The sequence below is a fragment of the Spea bombifrons genome, chromosome 9 (assembly GCF_027358695.1).
Source record: "Spea bombifrons isolate aSpeBom1 chromosome 9, aSpeBom1.2.pri, whole genome shotgun sequence".
NCBI lineage: Eukaryota > Metazoa > Chordata > Amphibia > Anura > Pelobatidae > Spea > Spea bombifrons.
Genome location: NC_071095.1, coordinates 39,493,206 through 39,507,436, shown reverse-complemented (window position 1 = coordinate 39,507,436; position 14,231 = coordinate 39,493,206). Strand labels below are relative to the sequence as shown.

General features: G+C 41.3%; 1 protein-coding gene across 1 annotated transcript in view; it reads right to left on the bottom strand.

Annotated features, from left to right (window-relative positions):
- SPTBN5 (spectrin beta, non-erythrocytic 5) overlaps positions 1-14,231 on the bottom strand; it is an 88,740-nt gene that overhangs the window by 62,101 nt on the left and 12,408 nt on the right. Inside the window, exons 7-19 of the mRNA XM_053474453.1 lie at positions 8,049-8,680; positions 7,481-7,619; positions 7,110-7,342; positions 6,788-6,941; positions 5,208-5,408; positions 4,795-5,001; positions 3,311-3,493; positions 3,070-3,222; positions 2,720-2,850; positions 2,255-2,506; positions 1,383-1,670; positions 540-780; positions 122-261 (exon numbers count right to left, since the gene is read on the bottom strand). Of these exons, the coding sequence (XP_053330428.1) occupies positions 122-261; positions 540-780; positions 1,383-1,670; positions 2,255-2,506; positions 2,720-2,850; positions 3,070-3,222; positions 3,311-3,493; positions 4,795-5,001; positions 5,208-5,408; positions 6,788-6,941; positions 7,110-7,342; positions 7,481-7,619; positions 8,049-8,680 (2,954 nt within the window). The remainder of the gene's footprint in view (positions 1-121; positions 262-539; positions 781-1,382; positions 1,671-2,254; positions 2,507-2,719; positions 2,851-3,069; positions 3,223-3,310; positions 3,494-4,794; positions 5,002-5,207; positions 5,409-6,787; positions 6,942-7,109; positions 7,343-7,480; positions 7,620-8,048; positions 8,681-14,231) is intronic.

The window sequence follows — 14,231 nt, the reverse complement described above, 5'->3', positions numbered from 1 at the left end:
GCCACTCTATACACATTTTTATGTATATGTTTATAAATGTTATGGAACACTGCTTTTCAAAGTCGTTTTTCTGATAATGTCACCAACATGTGAAGCCACTGTAGTCAGATTGCATCCTTACAAGCTGCTGGCAAAGTGTTCATTCTGTATCAGACTCTCCCCATGGTCTCGGAGGCTATCCACACGACCCTTCAATGCAGCAAGCAGTTTTACGAATTGCTGATGTCTGTTTAGCAGGCTTTGGACAGTGTCAAGCTGGTCCTAGGAGAAGAAAAGCAGGACAAGTAAATACCTTTTTTTAATTAACTTTGAACTGGTGTAATTTTTATACTCTGTATCTTGAGATCTCCACATTTCAAAAAAAATCAAGTGGTAAAACCATATTAACTGGGTGGTTTAAGATGTTCCGAAATGACTAGGCTACATTACTTAGAGTTTGACAGTTATGGAAGAAGTTGCCATTAGGGCTTTTAGATCATACATATCATGTCAGTTTCTTCACATAAAATTATACACGCATCATTTTAAAGCCAACTTACTCCAAGGTCATCCACCCGCAGGAAAGCTTCATGGCTTGAAAGGGAGGCGTTGATGCTATCAGCTTCTCTATTGAACTGCTGAAGCTCTAAACCCTGTACAAGTTTATCCTTCCTTTCTACCCAGAGATCGCTCAGGGTATTGTACTCCTGAGCGAGGTTCAACAAGGTATCCCTCACGTCTTGGGTGCTACTGGATTTATATTGCAATGCTGTTTGCCCCAGTTCTTGGAGTTCAAGGATTCTGTTAGTGAAACAAAATATTTATTTTAAATAATGAAAACGTCATTAAACCACAGGTTGTTAATAGTGGTTAAATAAATATGAAAACAGCAACAACACATTTTACATATTCTTATTTAGCAGATTATTCTCATCATTCTCATTTAACACATTATTATTCTGTGCTTTAAATGCTCCTGTTTCCACCCAAAATGGAACCAGATAGTTCACATCTAATGGAAAGGTGTAACGGATCCTATTATTTCAAAACACGGGAGGGTATTGGGACCTCAGAAGCCTGGCATTAAACTACAAGTTGCTTTTTTATATGTGAATTGGGGTAAATAGCAAATCCACTACCTGGTCTACGTGACCAAATGTTAAAATATTATAGTACAAGCTTTCCTTAGTCAGTGGGTCACTGTGATTGAGAGTGGGTCATTCTATGGTTTACCACAAAGCATTATGGTAAGGAGTCAGTGAAAAGTCTTTCTATTGTATTATGTGAGAATTGTGATTGTTTTGAAACAGGATATAAAAAATATAGAAGCTGTTTTAACGTGATATGAGTAACACATTTAGGTATAGGCTGCCTGTATGGTATTGCTTTACATGAGCTCTCACCTGTTTCTCTGGCCTTGAATCTCTTTAAGTAAGTACTGATGGTCTCTGAGAAGTTGTTCAGCGGATGCCACATCAGTGCCCATTTCTTCACTCTTCAGTTTTTCTCTCATGTCCTTCACCCAGAGAAGTTGCCTACGGCTTTCTTGCAAAAACAATTTCTGATCTTTAGCCTCCTTTAATGTTCTCTTCTTTTCACTGGCTTCAAGCTTAAGTTTCCCAAGAAGCTTCTCCATGTCTTCAACTTGCTTCCTGATGGCTAAACTCTCTTGAGGATTTGTATGTCTGATCCTGAAAAAAAAAACATTGGTTCAAGAGGTCAAAATTACTAATAATAGGCAAAATAAACCCCGAGAAATAGTGGCTTTAATGATGTTCTTTAACATTAAGGATATTTGTATTTATACATTACTGTCTGAACAGTGTTTTCACCCTAGATGATCGGCTAAGAGGTGGACCCCTCACTTGGATAATGCCAGGGATTCAGTCGGTGTCAAGGAACAGTAAGACAGTTGTGGAATGTTGTACTTGAAGCTTTCGGTTTTAATCAGACAATGATACTAAAAATCAATCCATGAGTTAAATGGATCGTAGATGTCACAGTTCCATCCAATAACATGTGTATGACACTGTTATGAATGAGAGATTCACATAGAAATGTTATGTGCTGTCTATGGAATTTGTGCACAAGCGATAGACTGGGGCCTTCCGAGGATGCCTACTCGTGTCCTTAAGAACCTCAAAACTGAAAGAGTATTTGGATTACTCTAGTTTATTGTTTAGCATTATTATTTGTTATTGAATCTTTTTAATTGTGTTCGATATCTAGAGTAGTAATAATTTCATGTCTTGGTTCTGTTGTCGTCATTACTCACGATTCCTCCACACTCTTCAAGTAGGCAATTTTCCTCTCCAATACTTGGATGTCTCTTTCATGAGCGCCAAGTTCACGTTCTTCTAAGTCCAGATTTCCAGATGTATTCCCTGGATGAGAACCCTGCAGTTCTTGCAACTTCTCTTGCATCAGGACTTCCATATTCTGACAGTTCTGGAGAAAAGTCTTCACGTCAGCCAAACCGATCAGTTCTGAGCCCTTCTCGTCCTTCAAAACCTCTAGCCGATTCCAGCTGAATCCAATAAAAGCACAATTATTCTTTGAGATATCATTTTTTGATACATTATTTGGAACAAAAAATAACAATATAAATGTAAAATTGCTATTGCTTTTCAATGTTAAATATATGTAAGTAAAATCCAAGCTTTTAGGAGCACATGAGAATATCCCCAACCAATGAGATAACTCACTTTGGCAGAGAGCAAACCAGATGTAAATTTCTTACCTATTGCTGATAGCCTTCTGGTGCTTCAAGATCTCGTTCTTCATGTTGGGAGCTATTCTTACCAATTCATCAGCTTGACTGGTAATCTCATCAAGGCGAGCTTTCCCAGCTGCCAGATCAGTTAAGAAATTCTAGAATAGAAAGCTCATTTAATAGGAAGACAACAAAATACATTTTAAAAAACGTGCAGATTTCCCCAATTTAATTTTGATGTAAATGAATCTAAAAAAATGTAGGGGTAAAGAAGAGATTTGATTACAGAAAAAAGAACCTTGTCTATAAAGATAAAAGTCATTTTGAGATGTGTACAAATTTGAGATTTTTTCGCTCAGAATACCAAAATTTCTTACCTCATATTTTTGCTGCATTACTTCAACATTATCAGGATTAGGCTGAAATGTTTGAAAGATCTTTTCTTTGTCGTCCATCCAGGACTGGAACTCACCACATGTGCTGTAAAACTGATAGAGACGGACCATTTCTTGCAGTGCTCTTTTCCTTCTCTAGAAAAGAAAAAAAATATATAAGATAAGATGCCCTGATATATAGTATGAAATTCTGATGGCCACTTGCTGTTAAAAGATCTGCTACCTTAGCAAGTTCCTGAAGGTTTTCATAAGAAGATTCAATCCTTTTTTGGGAAGCTAAGATGTTTTCTGGATCCATCTGAGGATCTTGCTTGGCCCCCCCAGCTTCTGATGACATGTAGCTTCTTTTTAGTGGTCTGCTTTTCTCCTGCGTTACCATTGCAATTAACGGTTTCTTCTCCTGGTGCTGAAAAATAACACAAATAATGGCTCCCATTTCACTCATTCATGCATTGTGCAACAAAACCCAATTGTACAAAAAAGAATTTTCTGATAGTTCTATCCTTTTTTCGATAAATCTTCAGTGCTACTATACCTTGCATCGTAAAGAGTTCCTGATGTCTATGGTGGAAGTCATGGCCAGGGATAAAATCGTCCCCGGCATTTTATGGCAAGTGGCCTGCAGGATAAATGCTCTCTTGCAGCATGTATCCAGATAGCAGTGGTATATTAAACTGCATCTGCCGCACAAGCAGTGCTAAAAGTACATGGGAGGCTCAGGCGCCATAGGGTACTGGACAGAACAATGGAGGTAATTCTATAATGTTGATGTTTTCTCTCAGCAAGCTCGCAATCTCTATATAACATAGGAAGTAGATGTGTGGAAGGGGTTTTTTTTTTTAACAGCTCAGCTACAGCAACAAGACCTATCAGAAAATGTATAGGTGCATGTTAATTTAATGGCATTTAATTAAGAAGGAGGAAATACAAATTACACTACTTAACGAACAAGCGAACGGCGGTGTGCCAGTTTCCTTAGGTGAGGGGGAAGCTGGGCACCGCACCAGAACGATCTGCCTGGCAGCCCACGTCATGGCTCCCTCGCGGCAGTACGGCTAGGTACTGTCTTGCACGGGCCGCCGTGCTTTACGGGGGGGGGGGTGGTAGGTAGTGCACTGGCCATCACGCAAACAGATTTCATTACAGCCAATGCCGGCTGCTTCACATTTGCACCAATTGTTTCAGAGCTCATGTTTCAGAGCGTGTCCATTAAAATAAGATGTCTCTCGCATTTGAGAAATTGGTCATGTAAGTGTTGTTTGTAATAAACGGTTATGTATCATTTAGCTGTGCTGTTTTGGCCTCTTTACGCATTCCTCCTACGGAGCGGTTATGGCACAATTCAAGCTGTTTAGTTAGTTAGGCAGGTAGATGGTAGTATGTCATGTAGCTAAACACGTCACAGGTAAGCCCTGACCACAAGTGTGAAGGCCGATTTATTGGCCTGTATTTGTGGAAGGGGCGTTAGTAGCACTTATATACCAGGAAGGGGCCTCCCTTGGGTGTGACGACGGTGCTGTGTACCCTCCCAACCCGCCCTACTTTCATAAACATCTCACAGGGTATGCCCTCTTTAGGCATTCCTCCTACGCAGCGGTTATGGCACAATTTAAGCTGTTTAGTTTAGTTAGGCAGATAGATGGTAGTAGTCATGTAGCTATACACGTCACAGGTAAGCCCTGACCACAAACACAAACGTTAACGTACCATGAGTGGTACCTTGCCGGCCACAGTTTGCGCCTGGTCACTGAGACGCCTGACTTCCATGGCATAAGCAGCAATTTCTTTCTCCAGTCGCAGGTGGCGCTGTAGTATGGACTCTGCACTGGATTCGTCTTTTCCATAGTCCTTACTGGCCAGAAGGGGTAGGTGTTCCCTCAACCACGAGTCAGCTTCATCAGCATCAGCAAAGTACTATAAGACAATATGAACAGACTGTGTTGACACAAGAAATTATAAAGGTCATAAAACACTAGTTCCCATAATTTGCTTTTGATTTCAATGTTTGAGCTCAGAAGAGGCATACTACACCACAAGGGTTAATTTAACACTGCGTTACCTCTCACCCAACAAATCGAAAATGATCATTCAGACTTAGCTTTCAATATGAGCCCCGATACCTGTTTGATGAGTAGAGCAAATTCCAGCCGGACTTTACAGCTCTTCACCTCCTCCTGTAATTGTTGCCATTGTTTCTGGATGTTATCAATTCTCGTTTGGATTTCAATTTGATCCGTGCGGCTCTGTTGGCATAACTCTTTGCCACTTCTCACCACCTTGGACAAAATTGACTGCCGGGAAAAAATCTCTGCTTCCAAAGCCTGGCAACATATTAAAAGATAGGAATTTAATATAGCTGCTATGGTCATCGCAAAGGTAAAGAAGGTAAAGTTCAAACATGCTGTGAATGTATGAGGAACTTATGAATAGAAAGAGACCCCTGGAGACGTATAGGCAGAAGGGGTTACATGACCCAGCCATGCACTCAGGAAGGAACTGGGGGAGGATTTGGGGTCAAACATCGGTCAGCGACTCAGTATCACCTGGGTGGGATTTATTTTGGAGGGAAAATATACTGTATAAATTTATGTGAAAATAACCATATTTATTATTTCAAACTGATATACAGAGGAGAGAAGATTCCCGCCCTCCCTCCCCGAGTCTAGGAGTTCAGCGGAGGAATGCTGCATTGGATTGCGTTGGGATCTGGCGGAGTGATCCAGAGGTCTTTAGACCTTGATCTAGTTTGTGGTATGGGCATACATTCATGTTGTGTTAGATGTTAGATGTTAGAGTGATGCCCATACAGGTTTTCTACATTCAAGGTGTTTATTGCCCCGACCCATCGTGTCCTGAGTTTTACAACGGCCGGTGGTATCTGGCGGGGCTGGTGTCGTCAATAGGACCATTAAGTTATGGTCGGTTCAGTTTTAAATTTAGAATTTTAAGACGTGTACATTTCTTTAATACTGTTAAATTTGAAGTAATAAACAATGTCGCGGCATTTAGTAAATAAATGCCGTGGCCAATTCTAAATCCAATGTGCCTCCGTGTCATTTATTTGGTGTTCGAACAGTTTATACACAGTGCCGTAATGATAATGTGTAGTGCATGGGTCATGTTATTCCTATATGCAGCATACTTATATTGTTAGTAGGGCACCCAGCAATGTGTGATAAGTAGAATTTTGTTGAAGTAGAACATGAAGCAGAGGAGCAGCGAAACTTACGTGAAATATTGAATGGGTGTCTCTTAGTTATTGTATTTGCCAGCATGATGTACCTGCAGTAAACCCAGTATCCACTACAGTTGTGTGTCCTAGCCAGACATCAGACACTAAGTGTTGGTATTAATCTGAGCCGACATGAGACGCTCTGTACACAAAGTCAGAGTATTGCAGCAAATAAAGAAGTATTTTGCTATTTTTACAGCAATGTATCACTTGCATAAGTACATGTGATGACATGTGCAGCATTAATATTTAGGCGATTACGTTGCACGCAGCATCATGTGATGATGCTGTGTCGGGCCTTACAGGTTGCGAGAACTAAGGGATCATGAGCAGGTGAGCAGTTGTGTGAAGTAAATGTACTAAACTGAAACTGGTGACCAGCTACATCACTGGTTTTTGTGCCTGCAACCTTACAGCAACCTATGCTGTGAAATCCTAAAGAGGCAGGGCTATAAAACTCTCTTTTACCTTGTGCTTCTGAAAAGATGCTGTGTTGTGGTTGAGATCTCTTCCAGGACTGAGCATTTGAAGCACCTGCCATTTCTCATGGATCCACGACTCTTCTTCCCCGCAGTCTCGGAAAAATACATAGAGTTTCAACATTTCCTCAAGCCTCGCCCGCCTGGAAAAGTGTGAAAAACCAAAGTCAACAAAGGGCGTTGTGGGGAGATTATACAGACACATATGTAAATACATTTCTAGCTAAGTAGCTTTAAATATTTTGGTAATGTCTAATACAGTGCCATGTTTTCCAAAATCATACAGACTAAGGATATAAATACTGAAGTACCTGGATTTGCAAAGGGACAGCAGGTTCTGATATAACTGGTGTAGGTTCCTCCCTTTGGTCTGCAGGACATCCACGCTGCCTACTTTACCCTGTTTGACCTCTTCTGCCCTGCTCAAGATTTGCCCCACTGTTTCGCCATACGCCAAGATCTGTGACTCATATAAGCTGTGCTTCTGCAGGAGATCCTCCACTTCAAGCAACTGTTTTCCATAGCCTTTAGAGCCAACTAGTTCCTAGGTGCAAAAACGCAAAATATTGCTTGATCGTGTGTATGATTAGTGAGAGAAGATTATGCTTTGAACGGAGCTATGTATCCACTAAAACATTTCCAATTTCATTACCAATGAAATGAGTAAAGTAAATTATGGCACCTGCATGACTTTCAGATCATCAACAATTCCATCAATGTCCCTTAGCAGAATGAGAATATGTCTCTTGCCTCCTAAGAAATCTTTGCGCTTTCTGAGTAGCTCCATAAGTTCACGCCATCCCTGCGAAATATCCTGTTGCCTATTTAATATAAAAAAAGAATAACACATGCTTATTTGACCAAAAAAACTAAATAAATTCTGAGTGCCTACGAGATGGTGTTACAAAGCTCAACATACACATCTAGAGGAAAGCTGCTGTTTGCTTAAAAGTTATGAGACGTCACCTGTGTGTCACATTATTCACATGCACAATCTGTTTTACATGTAGCCATGCATGGTAGAACACGCAAGTTACACAGAAATGGCACATGCCCTAACGCCTGCCTAGTGTACTGTTCTACTATACATGTAGGAGGTATGTTAGAGAAAGATAAAAACCATAAAACCTTCCCATATGCACAGTTCCTAACCCTAACATTTCCAATTATATATATTTATGTTTATATATAGACATTCAGTATTCACATACAAATGTCTAACTTAATAGCCTTTAACCTCCCAGCCTTACTTTTTCAAAATCTCTGCCTTTTTGTAATAATTCTCTTTCTCTAGGATGGCAGCAACTTCTGCAAGAGATCTGAATCTCTGTTCACGTGGTAGGACGTCAGTCTCAACAGCTTCTAGTTTTCTGGTGGCAGCCTCCACTTGAATGATGTTGTTTGGATGGAAGTCTTCACGCTGAATAACCAGCCTCATGTCTTGTAGGTATGTTGCTCTAAGAAAGGCCTTCTTATGGAAAGTCTGAGCCAACTGTTCCAGCCGCTCAAGCCGCATCATTTCCACTTGAAGAGCCTTCTCTCGCTCATGTTCTGCTTTTTCCAAGAAGGTCCAGTACCTCTCCACATCACTCAGCGACTTGCCCTCAGATGGAAAATATGAGCGCATATTGTTGGCCCGAAGCTTGGTGCGGATATTGAAGAAGCTGGCTTCAATTAAACCTTTTTCTTGGTACTTTGGAGGCTTCTCAACTGTACGGAAGGTCTTAAAGTTGAGCATGAGCTGCAGCAACCCATTTATTGTGTTAGGGAAGTGCCGGTCGTTTAACTCCACCACTTTCTGCTGTATCCATCGGAGCAGGTCGGATATCATGGACTCATATTGGCTTTTCAGATGCTCAACTTCAAGAACCAGGGACATAAACTGCAGTGATTTGTAAAAAGGAAAAACATAAAACTTTAAAAGAAAAGGATGTAGTGTTCATGAGGACTACATTTCATGAATTTATTTAAATCCACACATGAATTAACCCCAGTAGGTAAACGTATTCACCAATTGTGTTTTCCAGAACAATTAAGCAAAATTACAAACTATTATTTATTATCTGCCTTAATTCCCTCTACATATGTCTTGAACCTACGAAATGTAAAGGCTGAATAGGCACAAAACACCACCAAGATAATTATCTTTAAAAATGAAATCAAGCTTTTTATAACATAAAATTGAGCAACAGCTAAGCCCTAACGTAGTACAATCTGTATTTACTGCTATCCAAGATCATCAATTTGGGGGAACCAAAGCTTACTTGGGAGAGTTCCTTGGATCTAGTGACTAACTTAGAACTACTCAGAGATAAGAGCAGAGCTGGAGCAAATTCCCTGGGTGGTTTGCATAATGTTGGCTATGATTGTCTAATATTTGGCCTGTAAATTAGTCTAGATTCCAGTTTCTCTGTGACACTCCTAGACATATATCAGCCTGGCTAAAAGTCTTTCATTCCTTTAGCATGGTTCACGGTTCAGTATGAGCCCAGCCTCCAAGACAACTGTACTCAAGAATGCAAGTAACTCGGGTCTCCTGAATAACCAGAAACCTTTCTGATAGAGACCCTCCTTTAAATTTCAAAGTACCGTAATAGAGCAGTCACTCAATTCTGAAAGGAAACACTGGGGTTGTGTATAAAAAAGTCAACCTGGTGCAAGATTTAAAAAGTAGTCTCATCACCATTCCCACCAATGAAATATTCCTGCAAGATCACTTTTTAAACTTTTTACTTAGAATCCCATTTAAACATCTAGTCTCCATAAGAAAGGTGCATCTTTTAGTTTATTCCCTGACATTTTTCCACGCAATTAACCCACAGAATGGGATCTACACTTTGCTTTGTTTTCTCTACAAATTTACACAGTCTGCTGAGTTTCATCATTTAAAGTTTTAGTTGGCTATAATTGTATCTGTCTCATGCAGTGTTTGAAAAGGACGATATATGACTTAAACATTAAAACATATAAAATAGCTGTGTTGTTGGCTTTTTTCAAACTATTGACATAAAAACCACTTAACAAATCAGTGCAAATCACTAGAGAACCAGTAATATGCAATATTTAGAAAATAAACCATTTATCATTTAAGCTATAGCATCAAGTTTAATATCAATCACAACCACATTGAAACAATTATGAACAATCTGATATAGCTTATCCATTGTTATATTAATGAGACAATACATAAGTACACATTAAATGTCTCTGAGTGGTTCTTGGCATTTAAAAAAAAAAACAAAAAAACTTTTTGCTAGAGTTTTCAATCTTGGTGAATATTCTTACTTTCCCCCTTCTGCATTTTTTGCGTGTACCAGACAATGCATTAGTACAAGTAACTCTGCGTATTGCATTAGTAAATAATCATACTAAACACTCACAAAAGGTAAATATGAACCATACATCATATATATATATATATATATTTATGCGGACATACAGATTCTTTATGCTTTATCATGAACGGGTAGGTCTTCTCCCCCTGTGCCAGTGTGTCTTAATATGAATTAATATAATGAAATTAACCTCAGCTACGTCACCCACCTCTAGGGTAGGGGTAGGCACATCTTGCCCCTGCATCATTATTCCCCCCTTTATGCTTTGCCATCTCAGCCAGGACCTGCTGAACGATCCTAACAAGTGCATAGGCAGCTTTATAATACAAAGAGGAGGAAAAACACTGTGTTATCACCATCACGGATGGTTCCTCCTACTGACCAAGTCATCAGGTCAGCACAGGATTAAACTGTGCCTGCCTTTTAAAGGTGCACTTTTATCTAGCAGGCATAAAATTACATACTTCTTATTTTTCAAAACTATACCAAACATGTTTCCTCTTTTGACAGCAGTCATTGTATTGTTCTAAATATTTTGAAATAATACAGACATTAGGATACCGTCAAAAGTCCGTCTTTGTGTCAACATTCTGCCCCCACCCCTACAATCCTATTAGAAGGGATTGCCGAGGTTCAGTTGTCGGCTGTATAGATTATCACTCATTTTATAATGAACAGTAGTGAGCTGTTCACCAAAAAGAACAGTAAAATATGCAGTACAAACAAATTTGGCCAACAGGGCTTATCCTTTTTTGTAGCCAGTAACTCCCTTATGCATACATCCCATGAGAAGAAATGTTAGAACAAGAGGTCATAATCTAAAACTAGAGGTTCAGGCGCTTCGATGTAATGTTTTACTTTACTACAGTTTTTCTAGGATAGGTTAGTGGATAAGTGGATAAACGTCTCCTAGTAAAGTGGTTGAGGCTCATACAGTGAGGAAATTTAAACATGCATGGGATAGGCATATGGCCATCCAGAATCTAAGATGAGACCAAAGAATGATTGAGGTCAGAGTCTTTATGTCATGAAAAATGGGCAGACTAGATATGCCAAATGGTTTTTTTTTGACCTTCAGAGTCCTATATTTAGGAAGGACAGTTCACTTCCTCTTGGGGCCTTACGTATCCCAATAATGTGTATAAAAAAGCAGAACGTGTTTACAAATTTAAAAAGTGTAAGTAAAGCAAATTATTCTTCTGAAAGACTGTTACATAAATTGCTATGAACGAGCCACAAAGTTGCATCCAGTGTCTCAATGAAGCCCTGCCTTTTACATCCACCTCTAACAACGCCCCTTAAATCAAAAGTATGCCCTTTTGCCCTTTGAAAGTGTTGGATGGCAAACTTTTGAGGCATGTTTTGTGATCTTTGACATGCAAGAAACGAAATAAGGATATCAAGGCATTTTGTTGTAAACATGGTTAATACCGGACTCATTAGAAACACTTAAAAATAATTTTGTCTTAAACTTTCAAGACCCTAATCTAACCCTTTGTTTTATCCCAGGAAACCACAACAGCTAAAGGGACCAGAGAATGTCTATTCCCCAGGCATCTCCTAACTCGCAGTAACATGTTCATCACAGGCTTGTGAAAGACACTCTCCGCTGCTTGAGCTGTAGAACGTATAACGAAGCGAGGTTTAATGTGTTCTAAGTGTTCGCTGAGATTTGCTGCCACCCCCTGGCCACAGCTCTTACACTGACATTTTCTGACTCAAATGGAGACTCAAATACATTTTATGCCAAGAGGATAAAAAAAATGCTGTTTTACATTTGTTAACATTTTTATACTCTATGGCAAATAATGCCCTCTAAGGGTAGAAATCAAGCATAAGAATTGTTTAACGAGAGCATATGTGAAGCTTTGGGGGCTTCTCTAAGATTTTACTTACTCCAAGAGCAATGGTCAACTAGGTTCAGATCAAACTGACATGCAGGTACAATGTGCGCAACTTGCAAACACATGCGTCGGTGTGGGAGCCGCCACAGTTTACAAAATTACAGAAACTTATCATGTTACATACCACTTTTATGGCCTGAATAAAACCATAATAATAATTATTATTTTACAAAACCACACTCCCCATCAATGCAACTTCACTCATTTTGCTTCTACTTAGTTGTAGGGCTGCAACTAACGATTATTTTAATAATCGATTAATCGGCCGATTATTTTTTCGATTAATCGATTAATCGGATAAAAAAAACAATATGCAAATTTTTCGTTTATTTAAAAGAATTTTGCATTGTGCCCCCACCCCTTTGCACTGTGCCCCCACCCTCACTCTGCCCTGCATCCCCACCCCCACTCTGCCCTGCACCCAGTCTCACAGCCTGCCCTGCACCCAGTCTCACAGCCTGCCCTGCATCCCCACTCTGCCCTGCACCCAGTCTCACACCCTGCCCTGCACCCAGTCTCACACCCTGCCCTGCCCTGCACCCAGTCTCACAGCCTGCCCTGCACCCAGTCTCACAGCCTGCCCTGCATCCCCACTCTGCTCTGCACCCAGTCTCACACCCTGCCCTGCCCCCCCACCCCCACTCTACTCTGCACCCAGTCTCACACCCTGCCCTGCATCCCAACCCCCACTCTGCTCTGCACCCAGTCTGCCACCCTGCCCTCCCACCCCCACTCTGACCTGCATCCAGTCTCCTGGCCCCACTCTGCCCTGCACTCACATCCTGCCCTGCATCCCCTGCCCCCCCACCCCCTGTGCCGCGGACCCCCCACCCCCTGTGCCGCGGACCCCCCACCCCCTGTGCCGCGGACCCCCCACTGTGCAGCGCACCCCCCCCACTGTGCAGCGCACCCCCCCACTCACTGTGCAGCGCACCCCCCCACTCACTCTGCCGCGCACCCACACACACACTCTGCCGCGCGCACACACGCACACACGCACACACGCACGCACACGCGCGCACACACACACACACACACACACACTCTGCCGCGCACCCAGTCTCGCACATAAACATTCGCACAGACAATAGACATAAAGAGTACTTACCTCCGCTACGAACTTGTTCCACTTCCAACTTGATAGTAGACGCGCGTCACATCCGTCGTCACGTAGCTTGAAGAAGGCGGAGACTGCAGAGCGTGGAGCAGAAGCGGGGAACGCTGGCGGAGGTAAGTAAAAGGAGCCTAGTGCTCCAACGACGAATCGATCACTCGATTAATCGATAACGGAAATCGTTATCGATGATTTCCGTTATCGATTATTATCGATTTTATCGATTCGTTGTTTCAGCTCTACTTAGTTGTAATAATCCATACAGCGAAGAATACAGTTAAGTGCACTGAATGTATTCCTTTGCATGCTTGCCTGCCTACCTCCACTCATTCTCCATTTTACCAGATAGAAGACAGGGATCTCCATTGGTAAAACTCCAAATGGGAGAAAGGCCAGACATGAATTTGTGTGTTAGGAAGAATTATGTTTGATGAACTGACATGCTAATTTTAACTTATTTAGAACTATCAGGGCTGCCATCAGGGGGGGTACAATCCTTACAGTTGTAAGGGGCCTGACTGTCCTGGGGGCATGGACAGGGAGAGAAAGTCTCCATCTGTTGAAAACAAAAGTTCAGCACTGGACCACTACTTAGATGATTCCTCACTAGGGTGAAGGAGGCCAATCAGGAGAGACTACTTAACTTTCCTGATTGGTTGAGAGTTCAGAAGTCTTTCCTGATGGAACTCAATGTGGAACTCAGTGTAAGCTGCAGCCAGCATCATGTAGGAAACCCACTGTGTGTGATATTGTGTTATGTGACTGTGTTTGTTTGTGTCACTGTGTGTGTAATGAAATAAAATGTGGTCACCCTAGCCCTCACTGATAGAGGAATCGCTAGTCTCCCTCAATGCTTTGATGTCATCTTTGTCCATAAATAGCTTCTGTGTGCAATCTTTTTGCTGCAATGACTTGCCAGTGCCCCCAAACAGCTTGTCTGTCCAAATTCTGCTCCCAAATGGCTTGTCTGTGCGCTCATACAACTTGTCTTTCCCATCTTTGAGCCAAATCGATGTGTCTGTACTCCCATTAGCGGGATCTTTGCCACCAAAACCCATGAATAGAAAAGAAAATCCTAGT